Source organism: Lotus japonicus, chromosome 6 (genome assembly GCF_012489685.1).
Source record: "Lotus japonicus ecotype B-129 chromosome 6, LjGifu_v1.2".
Taxonomy (NCBI): Eukaryota; Viridiplantae; Streptophyta; class Magnoliopsida; order Fabales; family Fabaceae; genus Lotus; species Lotus japonicus.
Window position 1 is genome coordinate 45068976 of NC_080046.1, and position 13291 is coordinate 45082266.

A 13291-nucleotide genomic window follows, 5' to 3' on the forward strand; every position below is an offset into this window, starting at 1 on the left:
GAAATAAAATGTCTTTAATTTTAATTTCAAATAATTTTAGCTTAATTCTTAAAATTATAAAGAAATGATTTTGTCAACTATATATAGTTTTTTCATTTGAAATCCACAATAATGACTTCATTATTGAAAATTTAAAAATAATATTAAAGAGTATAAGTTATTAACTTTTATGGTAGAAAAAAGCATTAATTATTTAATTTTAGGGTAATTGGAAAAATAATTTTGATACAGATAACGTAAATTTCCTCTCTTCCTTTTTTTTTTGATACATCGGAAAATTAACAAGAAAGAAAAAACAAACTAGCCAACCCAGAGAGAGTCCCTAGCTCAGAAGAAGAACTTCAAGCTCTGGAGTTGGGGCTTCATTCAAAGTGCACCCAGGTGTAGAAAGCAAAGCTCCACGCTTTACCCAACCAATCCGCTACACAATTAGCCTCTCTGCCACACCAGGATAGATCCACGCGCCAAGTCCTTGCCAGAAAGTCACTAATTTCACGAAGAACAGGAGCATGCACATGAGTTGATATCCTGCTCGAGTCTTTCATAATGGAAACAAGATCTTTACAATCAGAGTCACAGACTATGTGGCGCACCCCATGATCCCAAGCTACCGTGAGACTGTCGCAAAGAGCCATGGCTTCAGCCAGGAAAGGATTGTCAGTTCCAGCTTGCCAATGAAGCATGAAACCTACCGCCCATTTCCCAGCTCGATCACGGAGAAGACCACCTCCTCCCATGGCACTGGTTTCCTCCCGGAAACTGCCATCTATATTAAGTTTCAACACATTCACAGGTGGTGGTCTCCAACCACCAGAGAGAAGCCCACGACCTCCATTGATCAAGGAAGGTTGGAGATTCCTAACAAAGTCATCATGATCAAAACAGAGCTTCCGCCAAGCTTGGTCAAGAGTCCAAGGATGAGCATCAAGCACCATGTTGCATCTCCACTTCCACACACCCCACAAACCAGGAAGAAAACGATTCGAATGGCTACCACGCGCAAGGTTCTGAACCCAGGTCGCGAAGTCATGGCTACGAAAACCATTCCAGCGCCAGGCTTATATACTTTGTTGCTAATTATATTAGATTGATTTTTTTTAAAGATATATGAGATTGAATTTGTGGTGCTTGTATTTTGCTTGGAAAAAAGTGATAAAAGTTATGCACACCAAGAGTTTGTAAAACGTCCCCTTTAAGTTTTAGCCTTCAACAAAGGGCATTCCGTTGTCGTTGGAGCTGCTACTTCTTTCTTGTTCTGTTTTTGCTTTAATTTGCTACTTTTTCATGAAATTGTTACGGGCCCAATTGTTACAATGTGAATGATATAGACTTGAAATTATTTGTCATGAACTTACAGTGTGCTACTTTTTCTACTTCTTAATTTTGAGAGGGCACACACAACTGTAGTCTTTTTCTAGATTATGAGTTTTTATTCTCACCAAAATACTTATCAGGCGGTTAGTATCTCTTAAACCCACATCTTATATTCTTATGCTTATATAAAAAATATCTTGCACTCAAACTAATCTTATATTTCCTATGCTTATATAAAATATATCTTGCCCTCAAACTAATCTTATATTTCTTATTATTATCAAAATATTTGTGTTTTTTTTCACATTTTTTATTTGATAAAAATTGAGTTTTTTTATAGAAATTGTGTTCCTTTAGATCTTAGTCCCCCTCTCTGAAATTCCCACCTTCGCCCCTGTTTCCAACACTCATGTTTCTATGCAAAGAAAAAAGATATGATTGTTTTAATTCTTGCACTAATTATAGTAGGGGTGGCAATATGGGTTGGCGGGCCGGGTTGGGCCCAACCCGCAACTAACCCGCCGAAATGATGGTTGGGTTAGCCCATTTTTGGTATTTGGGTTCAAAGTCTCAACCCAACCCATATTTTGGCGGGACGACGGGTTGGCGGGCTAGACCACTTGGAAGGGAAGGGTAGCTCACTTGGTGAGCTAAGGGAATGAAGTGATTTGCAGGGTGAAGGGTCAGGGTTCAAATCCTGGTGAAGGAACTAATATACTAACAATTAACAACTAACATTGGCCTATCAAAAAAAAAAAAAAACTTGGAAAATGCAGTGAAATAAAAAAATATGTGCAATGAGGAATTTTAATAAATCTTTCACTTTTCATATGTTGGCACATGAAAAAATTAGAATTATACTTGTTCTTTATATTTAAATGTTATGAGTTCAAATAGAAAGTCTTACAAATAATAATATCAAAAAAATATTTATCATGCGTTGTTATTAAAAGTTGTAAAACTGTAACCTCACAAGCAACTATCAAGTGTAAGTGTCAATAACCTTCATCAAAACATTGATAAATGTCATTCTTCTTTGATACACACTTACTTACTATTACTTAACATCACTAGATGTGTTTTACAATCATCAACAAGAGTTTACTTTAGCCAATAATAGTAACCAACAATTATAAAAGATAATGTCGAGTAGTCATGAAAGTTTTAGACAAAACATAACCTACAAATAAGAGCCGCAACTTATATAAGTGAATCCATGGAAGGTCATCATTGACTAGTTTTTAAATTTTTTTTTTAGTTTATGGACTGGGCGAGACCCCAGGGTCCCTCGCCCAGGGGCGCTGGCCTAGGGCAAAGAGCGCGTCAGCAACTTGGGCCATCGTCTTGAAGGCCCAACCGGCCCATTAGGATGGTTTAAAGGCGTTAGGCCCAACTCCCCCAACTATAAATAGGGGATGGTGACCAATTGTAAGGGACTCTTAGCTCATTTGAGAAATAACAAGCTAGAAATTCAGTTACTTTCTCTCTCTAAGCAGTTACGCTCTCATTCTCTCTAGGAATCTCACATCACGTTCCTTGCACCTTAAGTACTATACTTCATCTCAATGTTCATGATGGAACATTTGGCGCCGTCTGTGGGGAACGGTAGATTTCGATTCCCGGACTACGTGGAGCATGGTTTAGCTGAGTGAAGTTCATTTTTTCTTGCGATTCTCTTCGGTTTTCGATTTCTGAGTCAAATTCTTGATTTGCTGGTGGCACGTAATGGAAGCGCAACGTCGACAAAGCGAACGAAGGATGAAACACACGCGCAATCCGCATCAAGCATATAGAAGTCGACGCGAGAAGGAGGCGGAATCTTCAGTCTTCTTGTTGAAATCCTCAGAAGGAAAACCGCCGTCACCTTGGTCGGTGGACACTCTCAGAGATTGGAGGTGGCTGATTCGCGACATAAGTCGTGGTTTGGAGCAGCAGGACACGGAGGCCCGGGAAGCAAATACAACGGCGGAGCTTCGGATGTTGCAAAGGGAAAGCTATTGGAAATCCTTGAAGGAATGGAGAAACTCATCTCTAAAAGGAAAGCTGGCGCGCCTGGACAAACTGTCTACATCGGAAATCCTCCGAGAGTCGTTAACAACGTGAATAAGCGGCGATTTGGGAGGTGAGTGGTGCGTTTATCACCAGGCCATAGGCCACGTCACAAAGGAGTGCCGCACGTTGCAGCGTGAAGTTGGAAAACTGAAAGCGGCAGGAAGACCTACTAGAGTGCAGGGCGGTAGAGCTCCAATACCCAAAGAAGTACACACGATTGCCGGAGGGTTTGGAGAGGAGGAGTCACCAGTGCAGCTAGGAAGCGGTATGCTAGAGCAGTGAACACAGTAGCAGAAGTTCCTTTCGGTTTTTCACATCCAGACATTACCTTTTCGTCCGATGACTTCGTTGGAATAAAGCCACATCTAGACGATCCGATTGTAATCCTCCTTCGGGTCAACCAACTTAATGTACAACGAGTACTTTTGGATCAAGGGAGTTCAACAGACATCATTTACGGCGGGGTATTTGATCGGCTCGGCTTGAGTGAGGTAGATCTCACTCCTTATGTAGGGACTCTGGTGGGGTTTGCGGGCGAGCAAGTATGGGTGAGAGGCGTCCTTGACCTTAATACCACATTCGGCGAGCGAGAGAACGCTAGGACGCTGAGGGTGAAATACTTGATCCTAGGAACGGAGGGATCGTACAACATGATAATTGGCAGAAACACCTTGAACCGGCTGTGCGCTGTGATTTCGACGGCACACTTGGCGGTTAAATATTCTTTGCCGAATGGACAAATTGGGAGAGTGGCTGTGGACCAGAAAACGGCGAGGGAGTGCTACTACAACACGGTAGACCGGTACGGGAAAATGAACACTTTGGTGGGACACCGATGCAATAAGGTCAATGTGCCGGAGGAAAACCTAGATCCAAGGGGCGAAGGGCGAGTCAACAGGCCCACGCCGATCGAGGAGACCAAGGAACTGAAATTTGGCGAGAAGATACTCAAGATAGGGATCCGACTGACTGAGGCCCAGGAACAGAGATTATCAAAGCTATTGGGCGAGAACTTGGACCTCTTTGATTGGAGTCACAAAGACATGCCAGGGATAGACCCGAACTTTATTTGCCACAGGCTGGCGCTAAATCCCGTAATTAAACCAGAGACCCAGACGCGCCGGCGAATGGGCGATGAAAAGGAGAAGGCAATCCAGCAAGAGGTGAACAAATTACTAGCAGCGGACTTCATCCGGGAAATTAAGTATCCTACTTGGCTGGCGAATGTGGTAATGGTATAGAAGGCGAACGGAAAATGGCGGATGTGTGTAGACTACACAGACCTAAACAAGGCGTGTCCAAAAGATTCTTATCCATTACAGAGCATAGACAAGCTAGTGGATGGAGCGTCGGGAAATGAGCTGCTGAGTCTGATGGATGCCTATTCGGGATATCACCAAATCAAGATGCACCCGTCGGATGAAGACAAAACGGCCTTCATGACCGCTAGGGTAAACTACTGTTATCAAACTATGCCCTTTGGGCTGAAGAATGCAGGGGCGACGTATCAGCGGTTGATGGATAGGGTATTTGAGGGTCAAGTAGGAAGGAACATGGAGGTATATGTCGATGATATGATCGTGAAATCGATTTTGGGATCAAGCCATCATGAGGATTTGACGGAGGGTTTTGGCAGGCTACGAAAACATAATATGAGGCTCAATCCGGAGAAGTGTTCTTTTGGTATACAGGGTGGGAAGTTTTTAGGCTTCATGATTACGTCAAGAAGGATTGAGATCAATCCAGATAAGTGCAAAGCAATCCAAGAAATGAAAAGCCCCAGCAGTGTAAAAGAGGTGCAGCGCCTGACAGGGTGGATTGCAGCCCTGTCCAGGTTTCTCCCTCATTAAGGGCGACAAGTCGACCCCATTCTTCAAGTGCTTAAAGAAGAATGCGGCGTTCGAGTGGAGTTCAGAATGCGAAGAAGCCTTTAAACGCCTCAAAGAGATGTTGTCCGCACCACCCGTGTTGTCAAAACCTGCCCAAGGCCTCCCTTTACACTTGTATTTTTCTGTCAGCGATCATGCAATCAGCTCCGCCATTCTTCAAGAGGTAAACGGAGAGCAAAAAATAGTTTACTTCGTGAGCCATACACTTCAAGGGGCGAAGATTAGATACCAGAAGATAGAAAAGGCGGCGCTCGCCGTCCTCGTTACCGCCAGGCGCCTAAGACCTTACTTTCAAAGCTTTCAAGTAAAAGTAAGAACTGATCTTCCTTTGAGACAGGTGTTGCAAAAGCCAGATTTGTCAGGGAGACTTGTCGCATGGTCAGTTGAATTGTCAGAATACGGTTTACAATACGACAAAAGGGGGAAGGTCGGGGCGCAGACTTTGGCTGATTTTGTGCTGGAGTTGACGCCGGAAGACGGTGAGAAGGTGAGCACGCAGTGGATATTGTTCGTCGATGGGTCATCAAATGACAATGGAAGTGGAGCTGGGGTCACGCTACAAGGGCCTGAGGAGTTGGTATTAGAGCAGTCCCTCAAATTCCAGTTGAAAGCCAGCAACAACCAGGCAGAATATGAGGCCCTGATCGCCGGGCTGAAGCTAGCAATTGAGGTACAAATTAATAGTTTGCTGATTAGAACGGACTCGTTGCTAGTGGCAAAGGCAAACCAGGTAAATGGGGAATTCCAGGTGAAGGAGCCGGCCTTGATAAAATATCTAGAGCGCGTACGACTGCTAATGGGTCGGCTGCAAGAGGTTGAAGTAGAATTCGTGCCAAGGGCGTAGAACCAGAGGGTGGACGCCCTGGCGAGATTAGCCAGCACTCGAAAGCCTGGGAACAATCGAAGCGTGATCCAAGAGACGCTCGCCAATCCTAGCTTTGAAGGAGAGTTGGTAGCCTCCGTTGACCGCCAAGGAACTTGGATGGACCCTATCGTAGACATCTTGACGGGTGATCCGAGCGAGGTGATAAAATACTCGAAGGAACAAAGGAGAGAGGCAGGACACTACACTTTACTCGATGGGATACTCTTTCGAGATGTCTCCCGCCCGGGAAATACGAGACCGTCATGGCAGAGGTTCACGGGGGGGTTTGTGCTAGTCACATTGGAGGAAGGTCTCTGGCTAGCAAAGTCCTCATAGCAGGTTTTTACTGGCCTACAATAAGGAAGGACTGTGCAGAATTCGTGAAAAAATGCGAAAAATGTCAAGTGTTCGCAGACTTGCCCAGGGCCCCAGCAGAACAGTTGGCCACGATTAGCTCCCCATGGCCCTTCGCCATGTGGGGAGTTGACCTCGTTGGGCCTTTCCCCACCACCAGGTCCAAAATGAAGTTCATCCTCGTAGCGGTGGATTACTTCACCAAATGGGTGGAAGCCGAGCCCCTCGCGAGCATTACTGCAGCCAAGATCGTAAGTTTTTACTGGAAAAGAATCGTTGCCGATTCGGGGTACCAAGGGCGATCGTTTCAGATAATGGGACGCAGTTTGCAAGTAACCAAACAAGAGAATTCTGCGAAGAGATGGGCATTCAGAGAAGGTTCTCTTCAGTGGAACATCCTCAAACTAACGGGCAAGCGGAGTCGGCGAACAAGGTAATCTTACGGGGATTGAAGCGCCGACTCTCAGAGGCAAAGAGAGCCTAGTTGGATCAACTCCCGGTTGTAATCTGGTCCTACAATACAACGCAACACTCAACCACTGGGGAAACTCCATTCAGGATGGCCTACGGGGCGAACGCCATGTTGCCCGTAGAAATAGATAGCAGCTCGTGGCGAACAGCGCCACGGTTTGAGGGCGAGAACTCCGCCAACATGGCGGTAGAGTTAGATTTGTTGTCAGAAACACACGATGAGGCTCGAATCAGAGAGGCTGCGATGAAACAGCGAGCTGCGGCAAAGTATGACTCGAAAGTGCGACCGGGGCTATGCAGGAGGGGGACCTGGTGCTAAAGATGATCACCAGTAGAGTAGCCCTTGTTTAGCACTCTGATTCCAGCAATCAGAGTTTGAAACCTTGAGTACATCTCCTCAATGGTTTCACCAGATTCCATCTTAAACTGCTCATATTGTTGTATGAGAGCAAGAGCCTTGGTTTCCTTGACCTCTTCATTTCCTTCATGCGTCATGACCAAGGAGTCAAAGATGGATTTTGCTGTTTCTTTGTCAGAGATCTTCTCATACTCAATATATGATATTGAGCTGAATAGCATAGACTTCGCCTTGTGATGATCCTTGAAACGCTTCTTCTGAGCGTCAGTCATTTCAGAACGGGGGATCTTCACTCCTGAAGCATCTACTGGATCAGTATAGCCTTCAATGACCATATCCCAGAGATCTGGGTCAGTGCCAAGGAAATAACACTCTATTCTATCTTTCCAGTACTCAAACTTTTCACCATCAAAGATTGGTGCTCTGAGTTGATTGTTGTTGTTGTTGTCAGCGGAAGTATTGGCTTGGGCCATTGTTTGTTTTTCACACAAGGTTCTGGATCACTGAACACTGTTAGGTGTTTAAATCAGAACCGGAGCTCTGATGCCAATTGAAGGTGCGAAAAACACTAGAAAGGGGGGGGGGGGGGGGTTTGAATAGAGTTTTTGAATAAAGGGTATACTTTAGAACTTTTTCAAAACTCAAGGATAAGAACTAAGTGCTGAAGGATAAGAAGTAAAGCACGCAAGTATTTTATCCTGGTTCACTTGAGATAAAAGCTCAAGCTAATCCAGTCCACCTGTGAAGGTGATTTCTTTCTTCTTCTGATGAAGGCAATTCACTAAAATCAATGAGTGTTACAACTGCACTTTGCTACCTGCTAAGTGACTAACAATACACTGATTTTCTCACTAGTATCCTCTTAAGAAGCTGATCTACCGATCCTCTTAAGACTAGCTAAACACTGAATCAACCTTGATTCAGTCCTCTCAAGATCCGACCAACCTTGGTCTCTTAAGGAACTTTACAATGTAGTGTAAAAGGTTTCGGGTTTACAATAAGTGCTTCTAAAAAGCTGATAGTAAACTTAGATGTTTAAGAACAGTGAAGAAATAATGCTAAGAGATTGGTTTGTAAGTGTTGAATGATTTCAGCAAAGTTTCTTATTTTCTTTCTTCTTTCTTCAGCCTTTATATACTCCAACACTTGTGATGTAGCCGTTGCTAGGGTTTTGTCCGTTGGAGTGGCAATCTTGTAATATCAGACTGCTAGGCTGAACAAGGTAGGTGGCGGACAGACTGAGGCTTGTACGATGTTGTACTATGATAGCGACTTGTCCTTTCACCAGTTGACTTGAGATCTGAAGGCTTCAGATGAACGTTGGTGAAGCTTCTGATCCTTGTCAGATTAAAGCTTGGATTCTTCTGACCTTGCAACTTCTGCTTCTGAACAAGTTCCTCAGAACTTCTGAACGTCAGAGCTAGAATAGCTTGGGTCTTCAGAACCAACTTCTTGCAGGTCTTCAGAACTTGAGTCTTCTGCTTCTGGACCGTTCCACTGGAACATCTGGTCTTCAGAACTTCTGACTCTGGTTCTTCAGAACCTCTTGAGAGCTTGTATCTTCAGAGCTTCTGAAGGATTTGCCACTGTTCTGAACGAACATGGTACGCTTTAGAGCTCTCTTTTTAGTATCCCTTGGTTCTTCTTCTTCTGAATAAATAGGCTTGGGTCAGATTCAGAACCTGTTTGTCACAACTAAAAAAGACAAACGTTAGGGTACCACAATTGTTCATCATCACAAACCTTAATTGTAATCATCAAAATATAGAGATGCAACCATTGATCAAATCTTGATCTTACAATATGAACTAAACATTATTCTAAATTAATATCTCAAAACTCTAAGTTCAAAATTATTTTAATCAACATCTCAATCAAACGTACTATATTATTACATTAGACAGTATCAATCCACTTGCAAATATACAACCTGATTAACAACTTTGATTCTTACATTTTTTATGATACAAACAAACAGAGAGACACATGATATCGATCGCATAACAATCAGCAGCCATAAGCAACGTAACAATAGATAGATCCCTCAGAAAAAAGAAGAAAAAGGACAATAACAATTTTTTGTTTATTTTTTTTTTGAAATTTATGCTTTGATATGAGAAGCTTCCTGCTCATCGTTCTCCTCCAACCACCCATTAGCAGCAGGATCATCCCAACACCTTGGTCTAACCCCAAACATTCGATACAAGATTTTCTCCATGGCTTCAAAGAACTTGAACCTATCCAACACTGGATTCCAAACCCCACTCACGATGCAGTAATTCGTCACGTACGGTGGCCGGTGGTGCTCCGCATGCATGCTCCGCCCAACAAGCACCCCAGCATCCTGCAACGCCACCACCACCTTAGGGAGGCGGCTCTTCGGGTAGTGCGCCCATGAATGGAATTGTCTGCTCATCATCACGCACCCGAGACACCACCCCATGAACCCTAGGAGAACAGGGTCATGAAAGATGAGATCTACTGGGAGCGCGATGAGAGTCACGCTACGTGCCAGCGCGTGGAGATTTCTTGCGAACTGGCGCTTAGTGATCACCCAGGGCCACTTGTGGTGTTCTTGGAAGTTGTCAATGGCAGGGCCGAAGACGGGTGTGGACTCATCTCCGTAGTTGTCAAGGCCCCAGTGGTAGATCCCAGTAATGAGATCTGCCGTGATATAACCGGCGAACGCGGCGAATACTAGGGCGACTTGTGTTTGCAGGTTGTTCGCACCGTTCATGGATTGTGCCAGGGTGTACAAGATGATTGTGCACCCTGCTGTGGTCCATGCACGGTGGGACCAGTCTGATATCAAGCTCGGGTCGTTGTCCGTGGGACGGGTGGTTGCGGTGGTGGTGGCTGCGACTGGTAGTGGTGGCGAGAGGCGGGGCTTGATGATTAAGTGCTTGACATTTGGTGTGGGATCGGAGGGTCTTGTGGAGCAAGACACGCGAACTGCGTGGAGGGATGGTCGGTTTGTGCAAGGTTGGTGATGGTGTAAGGTTGGTAGGTACTTGTGTTGTGCTAAGGAGAACATTGTGAGTGTTTAACTATGTGATAAGAGAGAAGTTGATATGCAAAATTTGGAGAAAGTTAAATAGTGATGGGCTAGCTGGTGGCAGTGATGGGAAGGAGTTTGTAGGAGAAAGGGATGCTGTGGTGTGTGGTGGGGGAGGACATGGAGGGTGCATGGTGTTTATATAGAATCCGATAGAGAAGATGTTAGCTAGGGATCGGAACTTATTGGATAACTTTGATAGTGACACAATTATTTTCCCTTTATATCTCTTCACAATACAAAATTTCCAAAAGTAAAACCTGAAATGTGTGTGATCAAAATATTAATTTCTCTTATTAGTGTAGACATCAGTGTGAGATTTGAAAAAATAATAATATATAATAAATGTGATATATAATGTGGTATAATACGTAAGAAAAGGAAAATATATACAAAACACAGATTGTTTGTAATTTTTCGTGTCTAGCTTTTTGGTCTTGACCAAGGTATCCCCACAGCCGACAGTCGTGAAACTAATCTCTCGCCCCACAGTCAGCGCACTAAGCGGTAAACACTGTTATATAAGTGAATATAACAGTATAGTTCTCAAATGATCTTGGATGTTTGACATTGTATATGGCTATTAATATAACGTGTTATAAATGTTAGACTAGGAATTTTTTTTCTCAAGTGATGTGGGACCGTTCTCAAGTGAATATAACATTATAACGTGTTATAAATGTTTGATTAGGAATTTTTTCTCGCACTTATTTTAGTGAGAAAAATGTCATGGATCTCAATTTCTCCAATAATGATATGTACACATCATTTTAATACATCTCACTTCTACCTATTTTTATTTTTATCTCTGTCCTCTTATCATTTATCACATCTCATAATTTCTCTTTCTTACTTTATCTTTTCTTTCTATCTCTCTCCTCCTTCCACCTCTCCACCTCAATGAGAGGTGTGAAGAGAACATATATTATTCGGTGCGATTCAAGGTGTGATCTCTGTAAATCCGCACCATGTAGATACATTGCACACTTTCGCATTAAGAAAGTAACTAGTTTTATACCCGTGCATTCACGGGTGATATTTGGTATATATTAATATCCATTTTATATGGTTTATAAATTATAAATTGATTTTATAAACTGTAGACAACAATGCAAGTTTGACTGAAATAGTAAAAATGTTATTATACACTTATCAACATCTAAGCTTTAGTATTAATTAGACATATTGTCTTTAAAATTAAATGTTAATGTTGATGGACTATTTCTTATACATTAAAACATGAGTATCCTCTTTGAAAGACTTGTTTTGTAAACATACTATAAAATGAGTCACATAGATTATCCAAAGATCTTGAAATTAGAAGACACCATAATAGGTCCAATTAAGCACATTGTCATGTTCCAAAGATTAATTCTAAATATGTCATCATATTGAAACCAATGCACATTTATAAGCAAGAAAAACACCATGTTGACTTTCATAGTCTGATAATAAATTAAAAGAAAAATGGTCATTTTGCTACATGTTTCAAAACCATCATCATTGTGAATTTCACATTGTTTGACATGATCACTGGATAGTGGTCGGTTCATCCTTGCTACACAACTCTGTAGTAAATTAGAAATCCATGAAAATAAAGAAGAAAGTAGATAAGAGAATGATTGCATAAGAGAGAATTTCTATGTTGTGTCTTTATTGTGTAGTATATAAGATTAATATTTTAGCATCAATAGCTACAACTAGAAACTTCTTCTCCCTTTATGCGCAAATTTTAGTTTAACGAATAACATGTTGCATTTTCATCTCACATTGTTTGCGTTGGAAGGAATAACAATCCCAAGACTCAGTGACCTTTTTTTGTAGCCATGATATGGAAAAAACAACTACCTCACCTATTTGCAATCCATTGCGCGATATCTAAAACAACTATGGGTCTATGGCTATTCAATTGGTTAACAGTCATCATGGATACTGCCCCTCCACCATTTAATTTCCCTATAAAAAAAACAAATTTTAGAACATATACCATTTACTGAGAATTGCTTATTATAATTGTCATTCTCAGACCCCAATAGAAAAATTCAACGTCAAACATGCATGTATATCGACCCATACACCTTCAATGGATATCTTTAGTTGGTGATTGTTGTGGTACTTTAAGCCAGATCAAGGCGTAGTATCTAAAATGTGATAAATCAAATTGAAAATACAATTTAAACTTAGAGGAAAAGGATAAAGGAAGATTTAGAGGTTTAATATTGGCAAAGCATGAAGGAAGAAGATCCTCACATGAAAGGAATTTTTTTTTTGATAGGCATGAAAGGAATTTTTATGACATCTCAAAATTGCAAGTTGAACTAAAAACCCTAATTTTCAAATTGTGCATTTCATAACATAAACAAACTTAAGAACTATATGTTATTAATTCATTAAGTCGATCATTGAACTTTTTAAAATTGCAATAATATATCATTTCGCCTTTTTTCAACCAAGTTATAACTTAAAATATTACATGGGGTACCACACCAAAAAAAAAATATGGGCAGAATTTACAGTTAGAAATTATTTTTAACTGCAAAGACAGACTAATCATAAGCTTGTGAATATAATCTTCAGTCAAGTCCTATATCGTCAAGTAAAATGTTTCTGTAAGATTAAAAAATTGCAATTTTAAAGATATGGATTGCTATATTTGGTTTCTTAGTTCAAAGATGCATAATGGTCTTAATGACCTAATTGTCCCAAGACTAAGAAAATAGAACCACAAATGTCTTGTAAAAACACCCTTTTAAATCAATAATCACTAAATGCATTTAAATAAGTCCACTGTGGCACTGCTAGAGCGAGCTTGGAGTCTTTGATCATCTATTTGGAATCAAGTGACTGGTTTCTTCACAAGGAAATTAGCTGCGGACACTGGAGAAGGTGTAAGGCTGGATGGTGTGCCATTTAATTCATTATCACAGCAAGAC

The 13291-nt window shown here is 41.7% G+C and overlaps 1 protein-coding gene across 1 annotated transcript; it reads right to left on the reverse strand.

Moving 5' to 3' along the window:
- Positions 1-9145: 9145 nt before the first annotated feature.
- Positions 9146-10480, reverse strand: LOC130724042 (fatty acid desaturase 4, chloroplastic-like). Its single transcript, XM_057575202.1, has one exon. The coding sequence runs from the start codon at positions 10335-10337 to the stop codon at positions 9405-9407; it is 933 nt and encodes a 310-aa protein (XP_057431185.1). The 5' UTR covers positions 10338-10480; the 3' UTR covers positions 9146-9404.
- Positions 10481-13291: the final 2811 nt, after the last annotated feature.